General features: G+C 38.3%; 1 protein-coding gene across 5 annotated transcripts; it reads right to left on the bottom strand.

The window, feature by feature from the left end:
• Positions 1-7,808: 7,808 nt before the first annotated feature.
• Positions 7,809-16,389, bottom strand: LOC116250638 (uncharacterized). 5 transcript variants are annotated; one of them, XR_004171457.2, is made up of 8 exons: positions 16,123-16,389; positions 14,988-15,029; positions 12,693-12,824; positions 11,834-12,066; positions 9,965-10,001; positions 8,579-8,636; positions 8,347-8,456; positions 7,809-8,257 (listed from the first exon to the last, which is right to left on the bottom strand). XR_004171457.2 is itself a non-coding variant. In XM_031624422.2 (7 exons), the coding sequence occupies exons 1-7, from the start codon at positions 16,297-16,299 to the stop codon at positions 8,178-8,180; spliced, it is 759 nt and encodes a 252-aa protein (XP_031480282.1). In that variant the 5' UTR covers positions 16,300-16,389; the 3' UTR covers positions 7,809-8,177. The 5 variants fall into 5 exon arrangements, 1 of the variants encoding a protein (XP_031480282.1); XM_031624422.2 differs by lacking the exon at positions 8,347-8,456; XR_007572880.1 differs by lacking the exon at positions 8,347-8,456 and having other exon boundaries at positions 8,204-8,257; positions 9,965-11,176.
• Positions 16,390-16,874: the final 485 nt, after the last annotated feature.

The raw sequence follows: 16,874 nt of genomic DNA, 5'->3' as shown, positions 1-16,874 counted from the left end.
GGACTTGATTCTGGGTGTTCACCCAAGCCCCAACCATCAGCGTGATTTTTTACTGCACCAATTTATGAAGTTTTGTGGTTTCATAAATACATTGTCAGAAATTCATGATCTTAGACGCTTTTTGGGGGAGGCAAACAAGATCTGGAATTGGCACCAACCTTTTTTAGGGATTTCAAAATGCTCAACAAAACCCAATTCATTCCTAGGAAAAGAAACAGATTTCCACATAAAGAAGCAAAAAAGGGCAAAAAAAAAAAAAAAAAAAAAGCGCAGCTGCGCAATGACTCGGAAGGCACAACCAACATGGCACAAATTTATTTGAAGGTAGGAAAACATGCACCTCACGTACCAGCGTAGAGTTATTGTGGAAAGAGAGACGTCTCTTTCCCCTGAATGGATGCAAATTGGTAGCATTCCAATTGCTTGGTTGCCAAATAAGACAGTTGGGGGAAGTGATGTTAGTGTTGCAGACAAAAAGAGATGGACACTTGTGGTGCTCGACCCACATCCATTAATTGGGTGTACAATTTGGACTTGGCCCAGTCCACATCAAGGTATATTCCGATCCCAATCACAATATTGCTCCTGCAATCTCAGATCTTTGTTGGGGATCCGAATTTCATCGATGTAGAACGCTTGAATCTGAGCAGCAATTTTGACGTGCATATTGCATGTGAAAGAATGATGAAGGGGGCCTGGATTGAATCCAATTCCAAAGCCTATGGCAACCTTTTGATGTGCACTCAGCGACTTTATGTAGCTTACAGCATTTGAGGCTTGCTCCATTTGATCCTTTGCATCTAAACGAGTGATGGGTAGGTGGATTTGCTTACCTTTTTTTTTGTATTTTTAGGACAGATATTTAATGTTCGATGAACAAACAAATATTCAACATTCGAAGAACACTGACGACGTGATTATGTTGTAAACATGGTGTTGCAAATTACATATTCTGAGAGCATGTGTTCCAAGAACATTGTTGTTTAATTGTTTCAAAATAGGACGCAACATGGTATGCTCGTTGCTTGGTGCAACAAGGTTTTTCTGAAGGAAAAGGATGGCAGACAGGGGCTTCTGTTCTTCATGTGATTGAGCAGGATTCCCAAATAATCTTCACTTCCTCTAGAAAAGTTCGAGTAAAGACAATGGCGGAGATGGAGAAACACATAATTGGTGGCTTGACTACTCGTTGCTTCAGTTTCCGAGGTGTTGAAGCATGAAGCCTAATTCTTTTTTGTATGTTCAAAGAACACCTGTGTCATTTACATTAGAAATTTTCCATTTTAAAAAGAAAACTGCCCGTATTCCTGCATCTGGTTTCATGAACAGAAAACTAAAATCTACTGCATCCGCGAACCTAATTAGAAGCATTTCTCTTAAGTTTTAACCACGAAAAATTCTGTGTTCTTGCTTCTTTGTTTCTCGACCTTCTTTGCTTGTTGATTTTTATATCGATGTTAGATCCGGGCTGTTTTCTTTTTGTATCCTACCCTTGTGAATCAATGTCAAAGCATCATATGGTTTTTGCCTGTGAAGTTAGCTCAGATGGGGCCGACCACTGCCACTGCCAGGCCAGTGGGGGGAAAGTTCATGAGATGCAGGAACTTGATATCAGTTAAAGGAAGTGTGTGATTGCCAATTGATTTCTTTTTTATGCATTTAAAACTTCAAAAGTCAGGCATGAGTTATAAGTTAGGTCGCTTAAATACTTTTTTTGAAGTAAATCCATTGATCGATTCAACTACATGTCATTATAAAGAAAAAAGCTTGCTTTTTCATGGAATCTGCAATATAAGGTGCAGCCACTAGCAAGTAGCAACAGTGACCTAGCTAGGGGAGAAGTGAATTGGCTGTCTTCAAGCAGTACTTCTAGTGCTAGATAATTAGGATGCACGTGCCTCTTCGGCCAGAAAGCTGTCTGAGATACTCCAGAAAAGGACTCCTTCACTCTCTGAAATTTTCCATCTAAAGGAGAATATGATTTATGAGAGGCAACTAAAGCATAAATTTGAGCGTCTTTCTCATGGTTAAGAAAAAAAACTGAACTGTTGCTTCTTGGTAGACAGAGGAGGTTTTACCCATGGTCACTCCTCGACCAGAAAAGAACAAAAGAACAAAATGAATGATAATGGATACATCTAAGGGGGCATATTAGCCAGATAAAGTTGCTACAATATGATCTTTAACTAGATAATATGGTACAGTAGACCGTACGTTACGTATAAAGCCACTAAAAATAAATAGCTCATAGACAACACATGGAGGGTGGGTGATGCAGACATGTGCTCAGGCACAATTACCCGTTCTTTTCATTCTGATGTAATGTTTCTGTGGGAGCTAGCCATGGCTGTTTTGCTAGTGCAATGGTGGAAAAAGCATATGATAAAAAAAAGTAGTGACTATATATATATATATATATATATATAACACATATTTTAATGACACCATGTTCTTATTTCAGGAAACATTTTGTAATTATCGATACTGTTATATCTAACAATCAAATGCTTGACATAATCACACTATAGTTTCTGGAACAGAACATAATACCCTTGAGCATGTGTTCCAAGAATACAATATTCTTCTTGTCAAATGCACTCTCAAGGTAACGTAGTTGTCCAGGGTTGCGAGGTAAATTTGTGTGGGCTTGGTACCATATCTTACATCAATTGACAGATTTACTGGCATCCAGACTCATGCTCAGATAAATGCATTAAAATTTAGGCAGCTGAACTTGCTAAAGTAATTTAACCTAAGTTACAGAGATGTTTCCGATAGTACAACCGAATTCAAGGCACCTGCAACAAAGTCCAGTTAAATTTAACATGCTGTGACCTAGCTCGTCCGGATATAGGACCGAGCCAGGAGCTCACCAGGTACGAAACAAGCTACATTTTAATAAGGCAAAGCCCTATCCACCTTACAACTAATATCTCATGCGTTTTTGTAGGTCACATGCAGGTTTTCAAAGAGGAACCAATGTAGAAATTACTGACAATAACAGATAGTAAAGGCTGTACCATGCAGTGCCAACCAATACATCTACTTGGTCGGTTTCATACCTTCAAGATGTCCAGTAAAAAACCTACAGGGCCTATCTGTTATTAAGAACACTGTGTGAGTGTTCCATAAATCTACCCAAAATTAGAGTAGATACATGCAACATGTGAACAAGTGTCAAATGAATCTACCATAATTTTGAGACACTTATGAAATAGTAACACACTGTTCCTAATGCCAAATAGCTTCAAAGGGTTCTCGAGACTTAGCTATGTGGGCTGCCTTATTGTCCCTAGGTTGAAGGAGGTTTAGAGTTTGATACTTGAAGCAAGCAGCTTGGTTTCAAGGCCAAAGCAGTAAAGGAAAGTAGGAAACTTTACTGGTTGAGCAAGGTGGGGAGCCAGCTCAAGACTCAGAGGAGATAGATGCCATGATCACGCTCACAATTTAGGAGTTCCACAGTTAGGCGATGGTGGTCCTTTACTTTCATCAAATCATCAGAATAGCTACTTGAAATAGGAAAAGCACCTAAATGAACTTGTGAGGCAAATCTATCTGTCAAATTGTCAATTGAGCAGTGGGTCACCAAAAGGCATCAACATGAGAGAGGGGAGATCAGAGAGAGATAGAGAAAGAGAGTACCCAATAGACTTCGCATTTGAAACAACGTTAAGACAAAAACAATACACTTTTTGAACTAATCAGGGCCGTATCCACATTGCATCGATAGCTGAAGCATGGTCAAAGCAAAATCGTTATTGTGAAAACAGATGGATTGGAATCCTCTCAAAAGGGATTTCCACCTTAGATAAATGTAGAGGACCAAAAAGTAAAGAAGAAAGTGAAGGTCCTCTCTCTTGCTTCTTTTATTGGATAACATGCAAGGGAAAGTGCTTTTTCTCCATATCCCCTTTAAGATGCCAATGGACCTTATGCTCTTTATGAATTCTTGGAGTTCTCGTTCATAAGGCCTCGGTGTTGCACACACCTAGTGCACATTGGTGTACCAACTGTATAATGGTAGTTATTCCTGAGGGGGTTGGTGTAATAGTCAGGGTAGGGTTGATAGGTGTTCAGTCTCTATTTCAAACTCTCAGATTTATATGCTGCGAAAGGGAGACGCGGATAAGTAAGTTGAAGCATAGCAGGGACATCAATCTGAAGCACTGAAAGCAGGATGGTACATTAGAAGAATGGAGGGAATGGTGAGGCTTTAGATCTCCAATTGAGCGGTATCACTCAACTGTATAATAGTAGATCAAATGTCACAAACATGAAGAATCAGGGAAACAATTGTAGGTAACAATTGCAACTGCATCAGGTTAAACTAATGCAGCCAGGTCTCTGGCCGGAGAGCAGTTGTCCGTTCTCAGAAAAAATAACACGAAAGAACATATAGAGTATAATCTTATTCTTATGTGGCCAATGCTTAAGCTAACTTCAACAAGTTGGTCTACCAAACACGAAACCAGGCTATTATTGGTTCAGTGAAATTTGGTCCCATAAGTATAGAAATCATAAGCAGCTGCAAGGACCAGCGACCTTTGTTTCCTTTATCTTCCTTTTTCCCATTATCCTTTTCCCCTTTCTGAATAATAATAGGAAAAAGGCGCCAGTTCACGCCAGGTTGTGATGGCCATGGACCACTGTTCTCTGCTTTTGATATTTTACCTTGCAGAGGAGTTGGCAAGCGTGAAGCCCAACCCATGTGCTTGGGATAGGAATAGATGATGATACCCAGCTTTATCCACATAGAGAAACTGGCGTCATAACAAGTTGGTTGTATGTGAAACTGAACAGCGATAGTTAAAAGAGCAGAAGGAGAAAAAGAATGTTGCAGGAACTCCAATTAGGGTCTTAAAGCCTTCAAGTTGGAAAGAGATTGAAGTTTGATTCGGCTGAATTTCTTTAACATAATTTACTGGGACTTTGTTCTAGGCACGATTTGGATTCTCTTCTTCCTCAAGTGGGCATCGAGAGGAAACAACAACATCTGGAATGAATCTTTAATCGGTGCAAAATTGTGGAGCTACTAGTAGATATATATGACATGGGGAGGACCATCATCTCTATGATAGCACATGCAAGCACAAAGATCGACCACACCAAGGCAAAGCTCAATCAGCAGAATAGAATTTCTCAAGTTGGCACCCTTCACATTCTGGCCCTCACGTCACGCACCTGCCCACCACCTGTGGTGGTACAGTAATCCAGGTACTTTACTACCTGTGACTTATAATGTCTGAAATACTTTAATAAGCTTAAATACTGTTATTGTTGCTAATAGAGTGTGTCTCACATGAAATATTCAAGTTGGTTTTTATTGATTAAAGAAAGCTTCAAAATCATGTCCTTTTGACTTGTTTACCCATGTAAATAATCGAGCTCATATTACGCGTGCAGTAACCCGCATTGTCCCCATTCGCCTCTTGCTTTAAATGTTATTCCATGGGGAAAGAATCCTTTGGGAAGTGGCCAAACGACTCGAACCACATCTACCCAGGACGAGCAAATGCCCAACCTCAGTTATGGACACGAACATAGAAGATACATATTTAAATGCGAAGAGCGTCAACTAGGATCGTGAATAGGTCGGAGCTGGTATGAAGGTTTTGTCATTTGACAGTACAATTCTGACCTATCCTTCAATATGCTTGTCTACTTCGGATCAGATCCTTCTACAGGTTACTTTTAGCCGCTTTGTACTCTATTTCCTGGAGTGCATACGAGTAATAACCTATTGCCCAGAAATGATGCGACCCTCTCATTCTCCATGATTCTGGGATGCTGGGCTGTATCGGTATTAGTGTCAACAACAGTGCACCCTTTAACTTGAGTACCAATTACTTATAGAGGTATAGAGTCTATGAGAATCAAACTAGATACCTATCACTTGACCAGTTAAGCTATATCCCTTGAGGTTGAGTTCATACTCTCTTTCACTACCTTTGTTCTTTTTTTATGCTTGTAATTGTATTTGAACTTATCTGTTACTGACCACCATTCCGTCGCTCAAGCCTGGATAAACACAGTTTCCGCTTCCATTCTAATCTCAGTTTATATGTGAAGCAGGGTTTGAAGCCCAGTTAAGTGTCTCTGCCAGATCGGCCTCCTAAAGTCCACCATGGAGCTAAAATCACCTGCTTGGGATGCTAGACAAGAATAGATGGGAAAAACTTTTCGAAGTTGGTTGAAGCTAACAATGACGGAAAGGGCTGTCGTTTATCATGCCATTGGCTAAGGGGGTCCGATAACTCAAACAATTCGTGTGATAAGAGGGCCAAGCATCTGGCTCACAGTCACCACGCTTTCTGATTCTACGCTTCTTTGTTACAACTTTTTCTAAGATGAGGGCAGATAACGAGATGAGATGATTATATCCATGATCAGGTGTGCCCTGTTTAGTCCATTCAACAAACTGAAAGTGAAACATGCATTTAGACAATTGGAATCAGCTTGTCGAATTTGCTGAAAAAATAACAAATGTTTGATCGCTTTAGTTAAGGTGTTTGGCTCCCAAGTTGTGGCTAATCCGGCTGCAACTCGATTCGTGTTGCTTACTAGGTTATTCAGGGCAACTTGAAGCCTAATTCCAAGATGAGATTATGAAGAAGCTCATGTACCAAACCATCGAATCTCAATGTTCGTTCTTCCATGGAGTCATGCTTCAGGTTGTAACCGAATTTGACTCTTGGTCTTCAGGAGGGAAAGAAGATCATATATTAAAAAATAAGATTCCCATTTTGAGACTAGCCAATTCAATCTCCGCTCATTTACCGCAGGCTTGTTGCGGCTGAACCTCAGGCCAGCACTTATTCATGTTTTTTATCAATGCCAGGTTTACACCTTTTCCTTTTCTTGTCTGGGGCAAAACATGTATATTTTACAGCAACTTTTCGCTAATAAGATTGGAAGCAGATCTTGACGTCCTGATGAAGTCCTTTCAATCTGAAATGATAAACCCATTCACGCACGATTAAGACCTTTCAATATGAAATGATAAATCCATTCAAAGATCAGAAAATAAACGTCTCACGAAATCATCCATGTTAAAGGCACTCATTAAACTTAACAGTTCTCTCAAAGTCTAGGGTCATAGGCTGCATCAGTCATCGTAGCAGTACAACCCAACTTAAGCACCACACTACACTGCTTAAGATACAAAGGTATAACGGCTACCAAAATCCTTTCCACAGGCCCTAACCAACCAGTTACACTATGCCCACTAAGGCTTGCAGTCATGCATTTGATTTGCAAATGTTTTACAAGTCGTTAAAAGAGTTGACAGTAACTGGCAGAAGTAATCAGTCACCGTTTCAGTTCGGCCGCCATCTCAAACAAGATATCTGGAACAGTTGTGGCAATCCAAGAAACTCCTGGCCACGATAAGCCTTTTAAAGGCCGACCTCAATCAGCTACAAAAGCGGGTTTCCGAAGTCCATTTGAGGGGTCAACAGAATATGATTTCATAAAAAAACATTACTTTTATTCGGTTTAGCGGCAGCCACCTTCAATCACAGAGATTTGCAGCTGTCCGAAAGGCCTATCTCCAAGATGCAAAACATGGTGAGGCAGTAGTAGCACGAGTTAAAACCAAGACTGACTCTTAAACATAGCTTTCCAGATTATGTTACACCCTCAAATAAAAAATTACAGGACCAGATCTACATTTTCAACGGGTAATAATAAAGGTTTGAAGACGATAGTACATTTTGCAAAGTTTTGATGGAACTCAATGCAACCTTCCTGACCAAACTTCTCGCGCTTTTCTTTCAAGTACGATTTAAGAAAAAAATCAAGACAGCAAAGAGACAAAGCTTTTTTCAGTGATTTAATTACACGATATATTCCCAAGGTGCTGTGTCCATGTAGCATTCCACTACATATTTCACTGGCGTCAGAAGCTGATTGCATATTTTGAAAGCTCAGATACATACTATGATGAAGTCAAGTACACATAGGTTCAAGTACTCATTTACCAAATATACCTATGTACATAGTTGCAATAACAGCCCTTCCAAAGATCTGGTGGGTCACCTGGCCAGAGCCTCATTTTGTAGCAGCGAAGATGCAATATTATGTGCAGTCACCTAAAAGAATTGATTAATGGTACAAAAAATAAGGCGTCACCTCTCCAGAATATTAGGGCCCTTGCATGGTGGATTCCTTTCAGGCATTCAGTAATTTGCAACCCTCCTTTCTGACTTAATGGCTTCATAAGACACCATTACCTGCTTAAACTTTGTTTCAGCAGCCTCTGCAAAAAAAACAAACCTTATTGATTCATGTAAGTGACTTAATTGAACATTAAAAATTATACATTGAACATTAATTTCAAAACACCACCAGGTCAGGCATTTGTTCTTTACAGAGAGCATCCATATTAAAACGAAGATATCAGCCACCATTTTACCAAAATTTCTCACTTGAACAGAATCAATTATATTTGATGGTACCTGGTCAGACAAAAGTGTCATCTTAAAATAACATGCAAATCTATGATTTATCACATTAAATGCAGATCTGGAACAAAATGATACATTACACCAAAATTCTCATGTTTCAAGTTTCAACTAACCTTTATCACCCTGATTTTGATCAGGGTGGTACTCCTTTGCTTTCTCTCTAAATGCAGTCTGCAAATAATTACAGAAAGAATCAACCAACAAAGGAAAGCATCAAAGTAACAAAGAAAGTCTTGAAATCAGAAACACACTTTGTTAAAAGTCACTCAAAACGCAAAAAACGTCATCTAAAACCTGAACTACGTCTTCCAAAGTGCTCAATTTTAGTAAAAAAACTTCAACAGCAGCAGCACAACATCAATAAAGTAGCACAACCATAAAGGAAAAGTTCTTGCCCAGAAGTAACATAAGCATCACCGAGGATTTTAAAACAGGGAGAATACCACCAGATAATATTAGAGTAATTTAAAAGATATACCTAAAAAAAAAGAAGGAAAATGGAAAAGAGGGAAAGAAAATGGAACTGACATCTAAAGGGTACTCACCCCTTCATATTCCTATGAAGTATGAACTAAACAGACATGTAGTAGATAGGATCTCATTTTCCCTATCTGTTTGTTTGGTTGTCCAAGTATTAAACCATTAAGCACTTATGACTTATCTTCTCTCGCCAACCCTGACCACATCGACATACATTAACTATCTTTGAGAACTTGAGAGTTGAGACTATCAAAAAGTTACCTGTATAACAATGTCATGGAAAGAATTCTGGTCCTTTGTCTAAGGGATAAAATGTAACATGGAGCATGTGTCAAACAGGATGACAGGAGGAAATCTGTGTCAAATGGGCGCAGGTGTGAGTGCAGGCACAGACTTAAAGCAATTTTTAAGATCTTGTTCTAATTTAAAGAAAGAGCTCTATCTCCTTTTCGTTCAAAGGGAACACCAGGCAAGAACCCTCCTGGAAGCAGTGATAGACCCTCTCAATATACCACCTTGATGCTAAGTTGCACATCAATAGCATTGGCTTGTGCAAGGAGCAGTGACATGGGACTCAAACCAACCACCCTGACAACAACTAGGCTTGAGCCCCTGACAATGACTAGGCTTGACCCACTACACCAATTCCTTTGGATCTAAACATCTGTTCCTTGTCATTGCTGAATCTACATACAAATAAAATAACATGGATGTTCAATGACCCAGAGCCTTGAGAAAATAGCACATTTTTCATTATTGACAGTGTAACCAATTGCAATGTACTATGAAGAGAGAAAAATATAATAGAGAAACAGCTAAAAAACCTTCACCATCTAAAAATACTGATTACAGAAAAATTTTGAGCATGTAGCCACATTAAAAAGAATTCTTGGCTCCAGAAATGCAGTAAGCAATGAAGAAATAGAAAGACTATATACATAAGCTCATTTCATCAAAGAATAACCTTAGAGAACAGAGAACTAAACATTTATTTATAAGCAAAGATAAGCATGGAGCACCTTAATCTCAGCATCTGTGTATGGAGTTGCTCTAAACCTAAGGAGAAAGAAAATCATTATTAGCATCTACTACACCAGTCCAAAACAGCATGCTGTATATCAAATTTATCATCCTCCTGCACTAATTACTTTTTCCATTTTCTGTAATACAAAGCAAATAATTTTATAGCATAACATTTTAAACAAATACAAACTAACATATAGAGTGTCGAGAGAACTTGTTATAAATACATGTAAACTAACATGTACAAAAAAAGAGGTGGAAATTCAAAGAGAGAGAGAACGGTAAATATATTGACAGTGAAAATTGTAAGCAACAATATCGACAAACAATTAATTATCCTGCAAAGTAAAACTAAAATGCTAGTCCTAAGACCATGTTTATGACAGAATTTTACATGTTTATGACTAAAATGCTAATATCTCCTTTGGTAAAGCCCTTTGGAAGGTCTCATGATTGCCCTCAATATGGTAATCTAGACAGGAAGTAAATCTATCAGAACAAGAAAAATGCTCTGGGTTCATTAGAGAAAGAAACAATATAGAGTAGTTTTCCTTGACAAACAAAGACAATTCAGCTATCCTTGACAAATTTTATCCCATTTCGACTATTTTCCCCAACAAGTGTAGCTTTCCTAGCTATGAAGAGTTCTGACACAACATGCTGGTTTAGTTTAACACCCATTCTAGGACGACTTGGAACAGGAACTCCCGATTCTTCCACTTTCGATGTCAGATGACTCCTAGCAAGCTGCAATAATATTTTGTTCGCTTTAGCATGTTGGTCCATTAGTGATAAACTAACAATTTTCAGGAAGAGAAAGGCCAAAAGATGACCTGAGCCAGAATCCACTAACAAACAATGTCCTTCAAAGTTAAGGATTAGTGTTGCAGCTAATGCAGAGGAGATACAAAAAAGAAAAGGTAAGAGATCACTTGGATAATTCACTTGCTACAAGATTCCCTTTAGAAGATCCCTTTATTAATGTTTTTCCATTGAGGACCAGTGAATCAAGGAACTTGAGGTAATGTGAATCTTGGAATAGAGATCAGGTTGCCCCCTGCATGAGTTGCCCAGCAATCTCGGCCATTCACTTGGCTGTCAGTGGACCCAGTGTAGCAATCTACTGCTGAATGAATGGTTGTGATGTCTGGGCGACCTGATCTTTATTATGAATCTTGCATCGGTCACCCCATGCCAAGATCAGCTTTCTGGAAATTTTCATCCTTGATCAGCCACAATCGCACAAAGACTTTATAGTCTAGACAGACTCCTATGCAACTAAACAAATAGAACGTGGTTACAGGAATAAAGTCTGTAACTTGGTAAACGAACTGCATATATGTGATGTAGTTCGGAATATGCATCAGTGAGAACACATGCCTGATTACATTACATATGCAAATATTACACAAAGTTGCCACCACAACCTAGTCCTGGCTGCCATTTCCAGGCCCTGGCACTGAGCACTATGCAATATGTAGAAACTAGAAATTATGCAAATATATATAAGTACTCGATATTCACATGGTTCTCCATTTTACTTGCACCCACAAATGTACACAGACAGAACAACCAGACCATGTAGCAATTACACAGACAACTTGACCAAATTTCAAGAATAAATAAAAATAGTTCAATAACATATGCCACAGTCCTCAGATAAGCTTCAAAGTCAAGCCAAAAGAAAAAGGCCTCACACAGTTAATATCATAATCATACACTGATGCACCATTTGCAGTTCAACAAAGTACAGAGACCAGAATACGACTATGGTTTCATAAGTCACACCCTCAATAACAAATTGTAACCATAAAAAAAATGTAAGAAGAAAATAAAACACAAAGAGAAATGCTTCAATAAAGTACCTGTCAAGGCCCAGAACAGCATAGTGATGTGACATGGGCTGAATTCCACTTCCTGTACGAGCTGCTCCTGAATTAGTTCTTTGGTCCTTATATGATGTCTCTGTCTTCCAATACCAATCATCCTGCTGAAAATGTTGGTACGCACCAGGACCATTTTCTCTCCATTTCTCATAGCTCTTTTGGTACTTAATTCTTTCTTGATTAAAGATACTCTGCATTCGCCTTATTCTTTCCTATGGAATTACCAGAAACAGCCAATATGGGGAACATATTTCAGTTAATTTTCAACAAAACAACGTATTCCATGCTATTTTATGGAGTTGTCTTTTTATATTTTCTCTGAAAATATTATGCATGAATAGAGAAATGTACTGTAAAAACAATCAATGACAATCAAGTCCTTAACCCAATATAGCCTGGAGAAATTTTGCCAGTTTTGACTATTGGAGGTAACTCAATTTGTAAAATGATAGAGAAGGTCACAATATGTCGGCCATATTGAATCTGAGCAAAGTGGCTTGCTTTACTTTATAAATAGAATAAATAAATAAAGGTTATTTAGAATAATTAAGGAATAAGAAAATAACAAGAGACAAAAATCTGGCTTGCCAGTTCACTATCAGCCGTTACAGGCCAATATGGACCCATTGTGACAACACAGGCTCGAGGCACCCCATCATTTGCAACATTATAGCCTTAAGAAATCAGAATATGCATCAGATACGTTCGTCATTGCTGCACAATTCCTATGGTAATCTTGTTTTATCATTTTTACCTTTTCATTTGTACACATAGACATGCATACTATAGTGAACCCACCTAGATTACTCTATAAGGAAAATAATGAAATGTTACTGACCACTCTTTCAATTTCCTCTTGATATTTTTCCTGCATTCGGCGATTGTATCTCTTCCAAACTTCATCTGTAAAACTTGTTCGACCTGAATTGCTAGAAGAACTCCATGATGTATTCGAAGATGGCCTGCTCAGCTTTTCCATTAACAAATGAAAAATCAAATGTCAGCCCTAGAGCTAATGTCTTTGTCAAAATCAAATCATCAGCCCTCCTAACATCTTTATATAGTCCACCAGAGGATTAGAAAACTCTCAGAAGCACAGATTAGAAACTAAGAAACTAATAACTGTATCCCTTTTTCAATAAGGAAAAATTATCATATTATCTTCCATTTACACAAATAATCTACAATACTGGTAATAACACGTTTCTGCTAGGTTCATGGTGTTCCAATGAACAGAAAGAGGAGAAGATAGCCAGTGAAAAGAATTTAAATGCAAAAGCAAAATGACACGTGTATGGCATATGCAGTTAAATATACCACCAAAAGTTTTACATGAAGCTGTGATGATCATACTGCATAACAACCAAAAACAAGAATCGTCCACAATCAAAATTTACAGGAAAACTAGGTATTATCAATTAGACCAAACTTTCAGTTCCAAGTGAACAAAATACAGGAAAATGACATGGCAATCAGCTCAGGTCCAGCCATTAACAGATTACAAATAAACATTTAGGCTTCTTAAGTTCAATAGCAAGACCAGAAGTCAAGATTTAACTTAAATCTTGACTTCTGGTCTTGCTATTGAACTTAAGAAGCCTAAATGTTTATCTGTAATCTGTTAATGGCTGGAGTGTCACAGATATCACGATATTTTCAAAAATATCGCGATATTAACGTCAAAAGACCAGAAAAACGAAAAAAGGGAAAAAATCGCGATATGTTGAAAGAATCGGGAAAAATATTTATCGCATTATTATCACAATTTTTTCGCGATTTTTTCATTTTTTAATTTCTTTAGCATGGATATTATCATGGATTTAACTATAAACTTAAACTAAATTATCTTCACCATTTTTATTATAATTAAAACAATCATTTCATCACTTTTATATAGTTTTATTATGTTTTCCTACTAGCTTCTCATTTATTTCATTCATACCTTTTTTTAAAAAAAAAAAATCTGAGTTTTTCCCCAAAAAAACAATTTTGCCGTTAAAAACCCGAGAAAACTCTTGCCGATAAAAACCTGAGAACGATATTTGTGACACTAGATTTAACCTCATTTGCTAAACGAGTCGAAGAAAAACATGGCTTGAAAGTTGAAAGTTGAAACTACTCATCTATGTCACATGGGTGCGGGTACGGTACGGGTACGGCGATTTTGAAAATTGTCGGTACACGGGTATGGCAAATTTTTAAATTCTCAAAATGATAAAATGAAAAAAAAAAAATTAATAGTCTTATAATCAACAAAAAATCTCAAAATTAAAGAAAAATGGGAGGAAACCTTTCCTGTTAGGTACTGCTAAATTAAAGAAAAATCTCAAAATCTCAAAAATATCAAATCAAAACCCAGCCATACCCCGTACCCATGTGTCGACACAGGTACGTGGGCAAAACTGGAGTACCCTACCCGTATCACATAATTACTCATGTACATGCAAAGTAGGTCTCTCTCATGGCATCTACATCTCTTTCATTTCTTTTGGCTCTTAATGAGAAGCCACTTTGTTTCTCAAGGTTCCACTGCAAGTTGTCAGACAAAGGGAGCCAGACAGAGGTTGTTCAAGTCCCTAAACGGCTAAAACAGACTAGAGACTAGTCGGGACCAGTTGGCCAGACCCAGTATGAGTCCATTGGTTATAGACTTATAGATAAATAAGTATACAAATACAATATTTGTATGGAATAAATACAAAAACATATATACCAACACAAGAAAATACACATGCATATGTATGTACATGTCAAGGATTAGTTAGCTGACTAACAACTAGGTTGAGCAATTGACTGTCTGATCAAATAGTTGCCTGTTTGAAACACCAAGTCAGTCAATAACCGACTAGTCGCACTAGTAATCGACTACTCAGGATTTTGACAAATAAGACTCCACTGTTGAAGTTCACAAGATATGTTATTACTCTTCAAACCATTTCGATATTTTTCTAAGAAAGAAATTGGCTTCTACCTCTTTCAAACTTTAACATTAGAGGTCTGTTTCACCTGTAACGTGCTATTAACCATCAATGCATAAAGATAAGAACAACTAATTAACTGGACACACGTAATTCCAGTGATTTGCCAGCAAATGAAATTAAGAGACAACACATGTTCTGGATGGACATGGTACCTGAGTGTAGAACCAACCAATCGTTCGTCGAAGTTGTGTGACCTGCAGAATGAATCAAAGTTAAGACAAGATCTAACAAAAATGCTTTGAAATAAGCCACCGAAATGGTTAACATCTAATAAACTGTTTTGAAATAAGACGTCTGAAATGGTTCTTGCTTATGCACTAAAATATTTGATCAGCATGGTTCTTTACCAAGACCAAAGCACCAAGCCTGATCACCACGTTGCAAAAGAAAACGAAGATCACCGGATCCAAGATTCAACCAAGCTCGCAAACATCATTGTTCAGTATCTTATTCACGACCCCATATATGCACGCTCCAAACTATGGAAATCTACTTTTGCCATTTTTTCTAGAAGGCGGGGCAACCATTTCGCTGACACGGAATGATGACCTGAAGTCCCATTCCTGACTTATTTTGATGAACATTTGAATTATGATCAACTGTAATCCAGAAGGAGCGAAGGGCGAGTTTCTTCTTTTACGGGAAAAAAGAGGATTATTTCTCTCTTTCAATCAAATGACAAGTAAAATCACAGATTCCTAACTCTATCACAACAAAAAAAATGTATTTGCTCCCGTTGAGCTGAAGACTTGAAATACTTCTCATTTGTGCTCAATGCCAACTCTAAAACGAAAAATAATAATATAAAATGCTAACTTTCTCCTAGTTTTACAATTCCCGTAGATTCGCCCGGGAAACCATTGAGCCTTCATGAAAATCCAAGAATTCTTTTGAACGATTAATATTTCAATTATCCGGCGATTCCCTGAGAAAAATGCACTTTGAAACCCTAATCCCCACCGGGGCTTACGCATATTCACACAAAACAAAAACCAAAAAAACAAAAGATCTCTAAGTCCCACAGCTTCAGTTATGGAAACCCTTGTACCTCCATGAGACCCTAAGAGCTCTTCCCGATGACGATTAACGAATCATTCAGCTACCCGGCAGGGAAACTCGTCTCCTGAAATAAATTCAATTTGAAAAGCCCCAAAGGTCCGCTACTGTTGTAAATTCACCCAGAAAAGAAAGAAAGGAAATGACCATCAAAGAATAATTCCCAAGAGAAGAATTTTCGAGAGCGACCGAGAAAGAGAGAAAGTTAGAGAGAGAGAGGGAGAGAGAGACCGCATAGGTGGTGGCCGTCGCTCCAATGACGCCGAAGATGAGGATCCCCCACAGCCTCATCTTTCTTTCCCTCTCCGCACTGACACCGCTCCATGGCTGATGAGGAGCGGCCTCTCCTGCTCTCTCCCGCGCCGCCATCTCCTCCTCCACGCTCTCATCCGACGACGTCGACGCCATTGTCCCTCTCTCTCTCTCTCGCTCTCTCTCGCTCAAGGAGGGGCGATGACAGAAAGGCAGATGCGCCGCCGCCAGCACGCACTCATTCGGACGAGTAATTCCAAAAATGAAGGCGCAGAAATATAATACAAGCAAAAATTTCTCTAAACTCCATTGTTTTACCTTATTTCCAGTAATAGTCTCGGTTTCTGCTTCCCTGAAAGTTTTGTTCTTATGCGCCGCATATCATAACTACCAATGGGTTAACTAGAGTCTGATTGTCCCTTAGCTTAACAACGCCATCAATCCTCACATAAAACAAATAACTGACTCTCACCATGGAATAATTTTTAAAACTTCACATTTTCAAAAGCTTGAGTGGAACAAATTTTGTTTTAATACAAAAATCAGACTTCCAACATGTTTTTGATATCATATAGACGGGTTCCCAACTCTTTCTGAACGAAATGCTGTTCCTGTTAGAAGTCAAAAGTATAGCATTGTGCAAATTATTCTGTTAATATTTTACGACTATCATCCTTCAGTGCAATAACAAAAGCACAATTTGAGTTTTCTAGTTTTCCAATTAGCCAAAG

The sequence above is a fragment of the Nymphaea colorata genome, chromosome 3, assembly GCF_008831285.2.
Source record: "Nymphaea colorata isolate Beijing-Zhang1983 chromosome 3, ASM883128v2, whole genome shotgun sequence".
Classification (NCBI taxonomy): domain Eukaryota; kingdom Viridiplantae; phylum Streptophyta; class Magnoliopsida; order Nymphaeales; family Nymphaeaceae; genus Nymphaea; species Nymphaea colorata.
Note: the sequence above shows the minus strand (reverse complement) of the source record. Positions and strands in the feature narration are given on the sequence as shown.

What these genes read in the sequence shown, in the direction of transcription:
- LOC116250638 (XM_031624422.2), bottom strand. Translation starts at nt 16,299, where the DNA reads ATGGCGTCGACGTCGTCGGATGAGAGCGTGGAGGAGGAGATGGCGGCG. An exon ending in TTGGTTGGTTCTACACTCAG is followed by an intron (nt 12,825 to 14,987) that starts GTACCATGTCCA and finishes TTAATGGAAAAG; the next exon opens with CTGAGCAGGCCATCTTCGAA. An exon ending in AAGAGGAAATTGAAAGAGTG is followed by an intron (nt 12,067 to 12,692) that starts GTCAGTAACATT and finishes GTAATTCCATAG; the next exon opens with GAAAGAATAAGGCGAATGCA.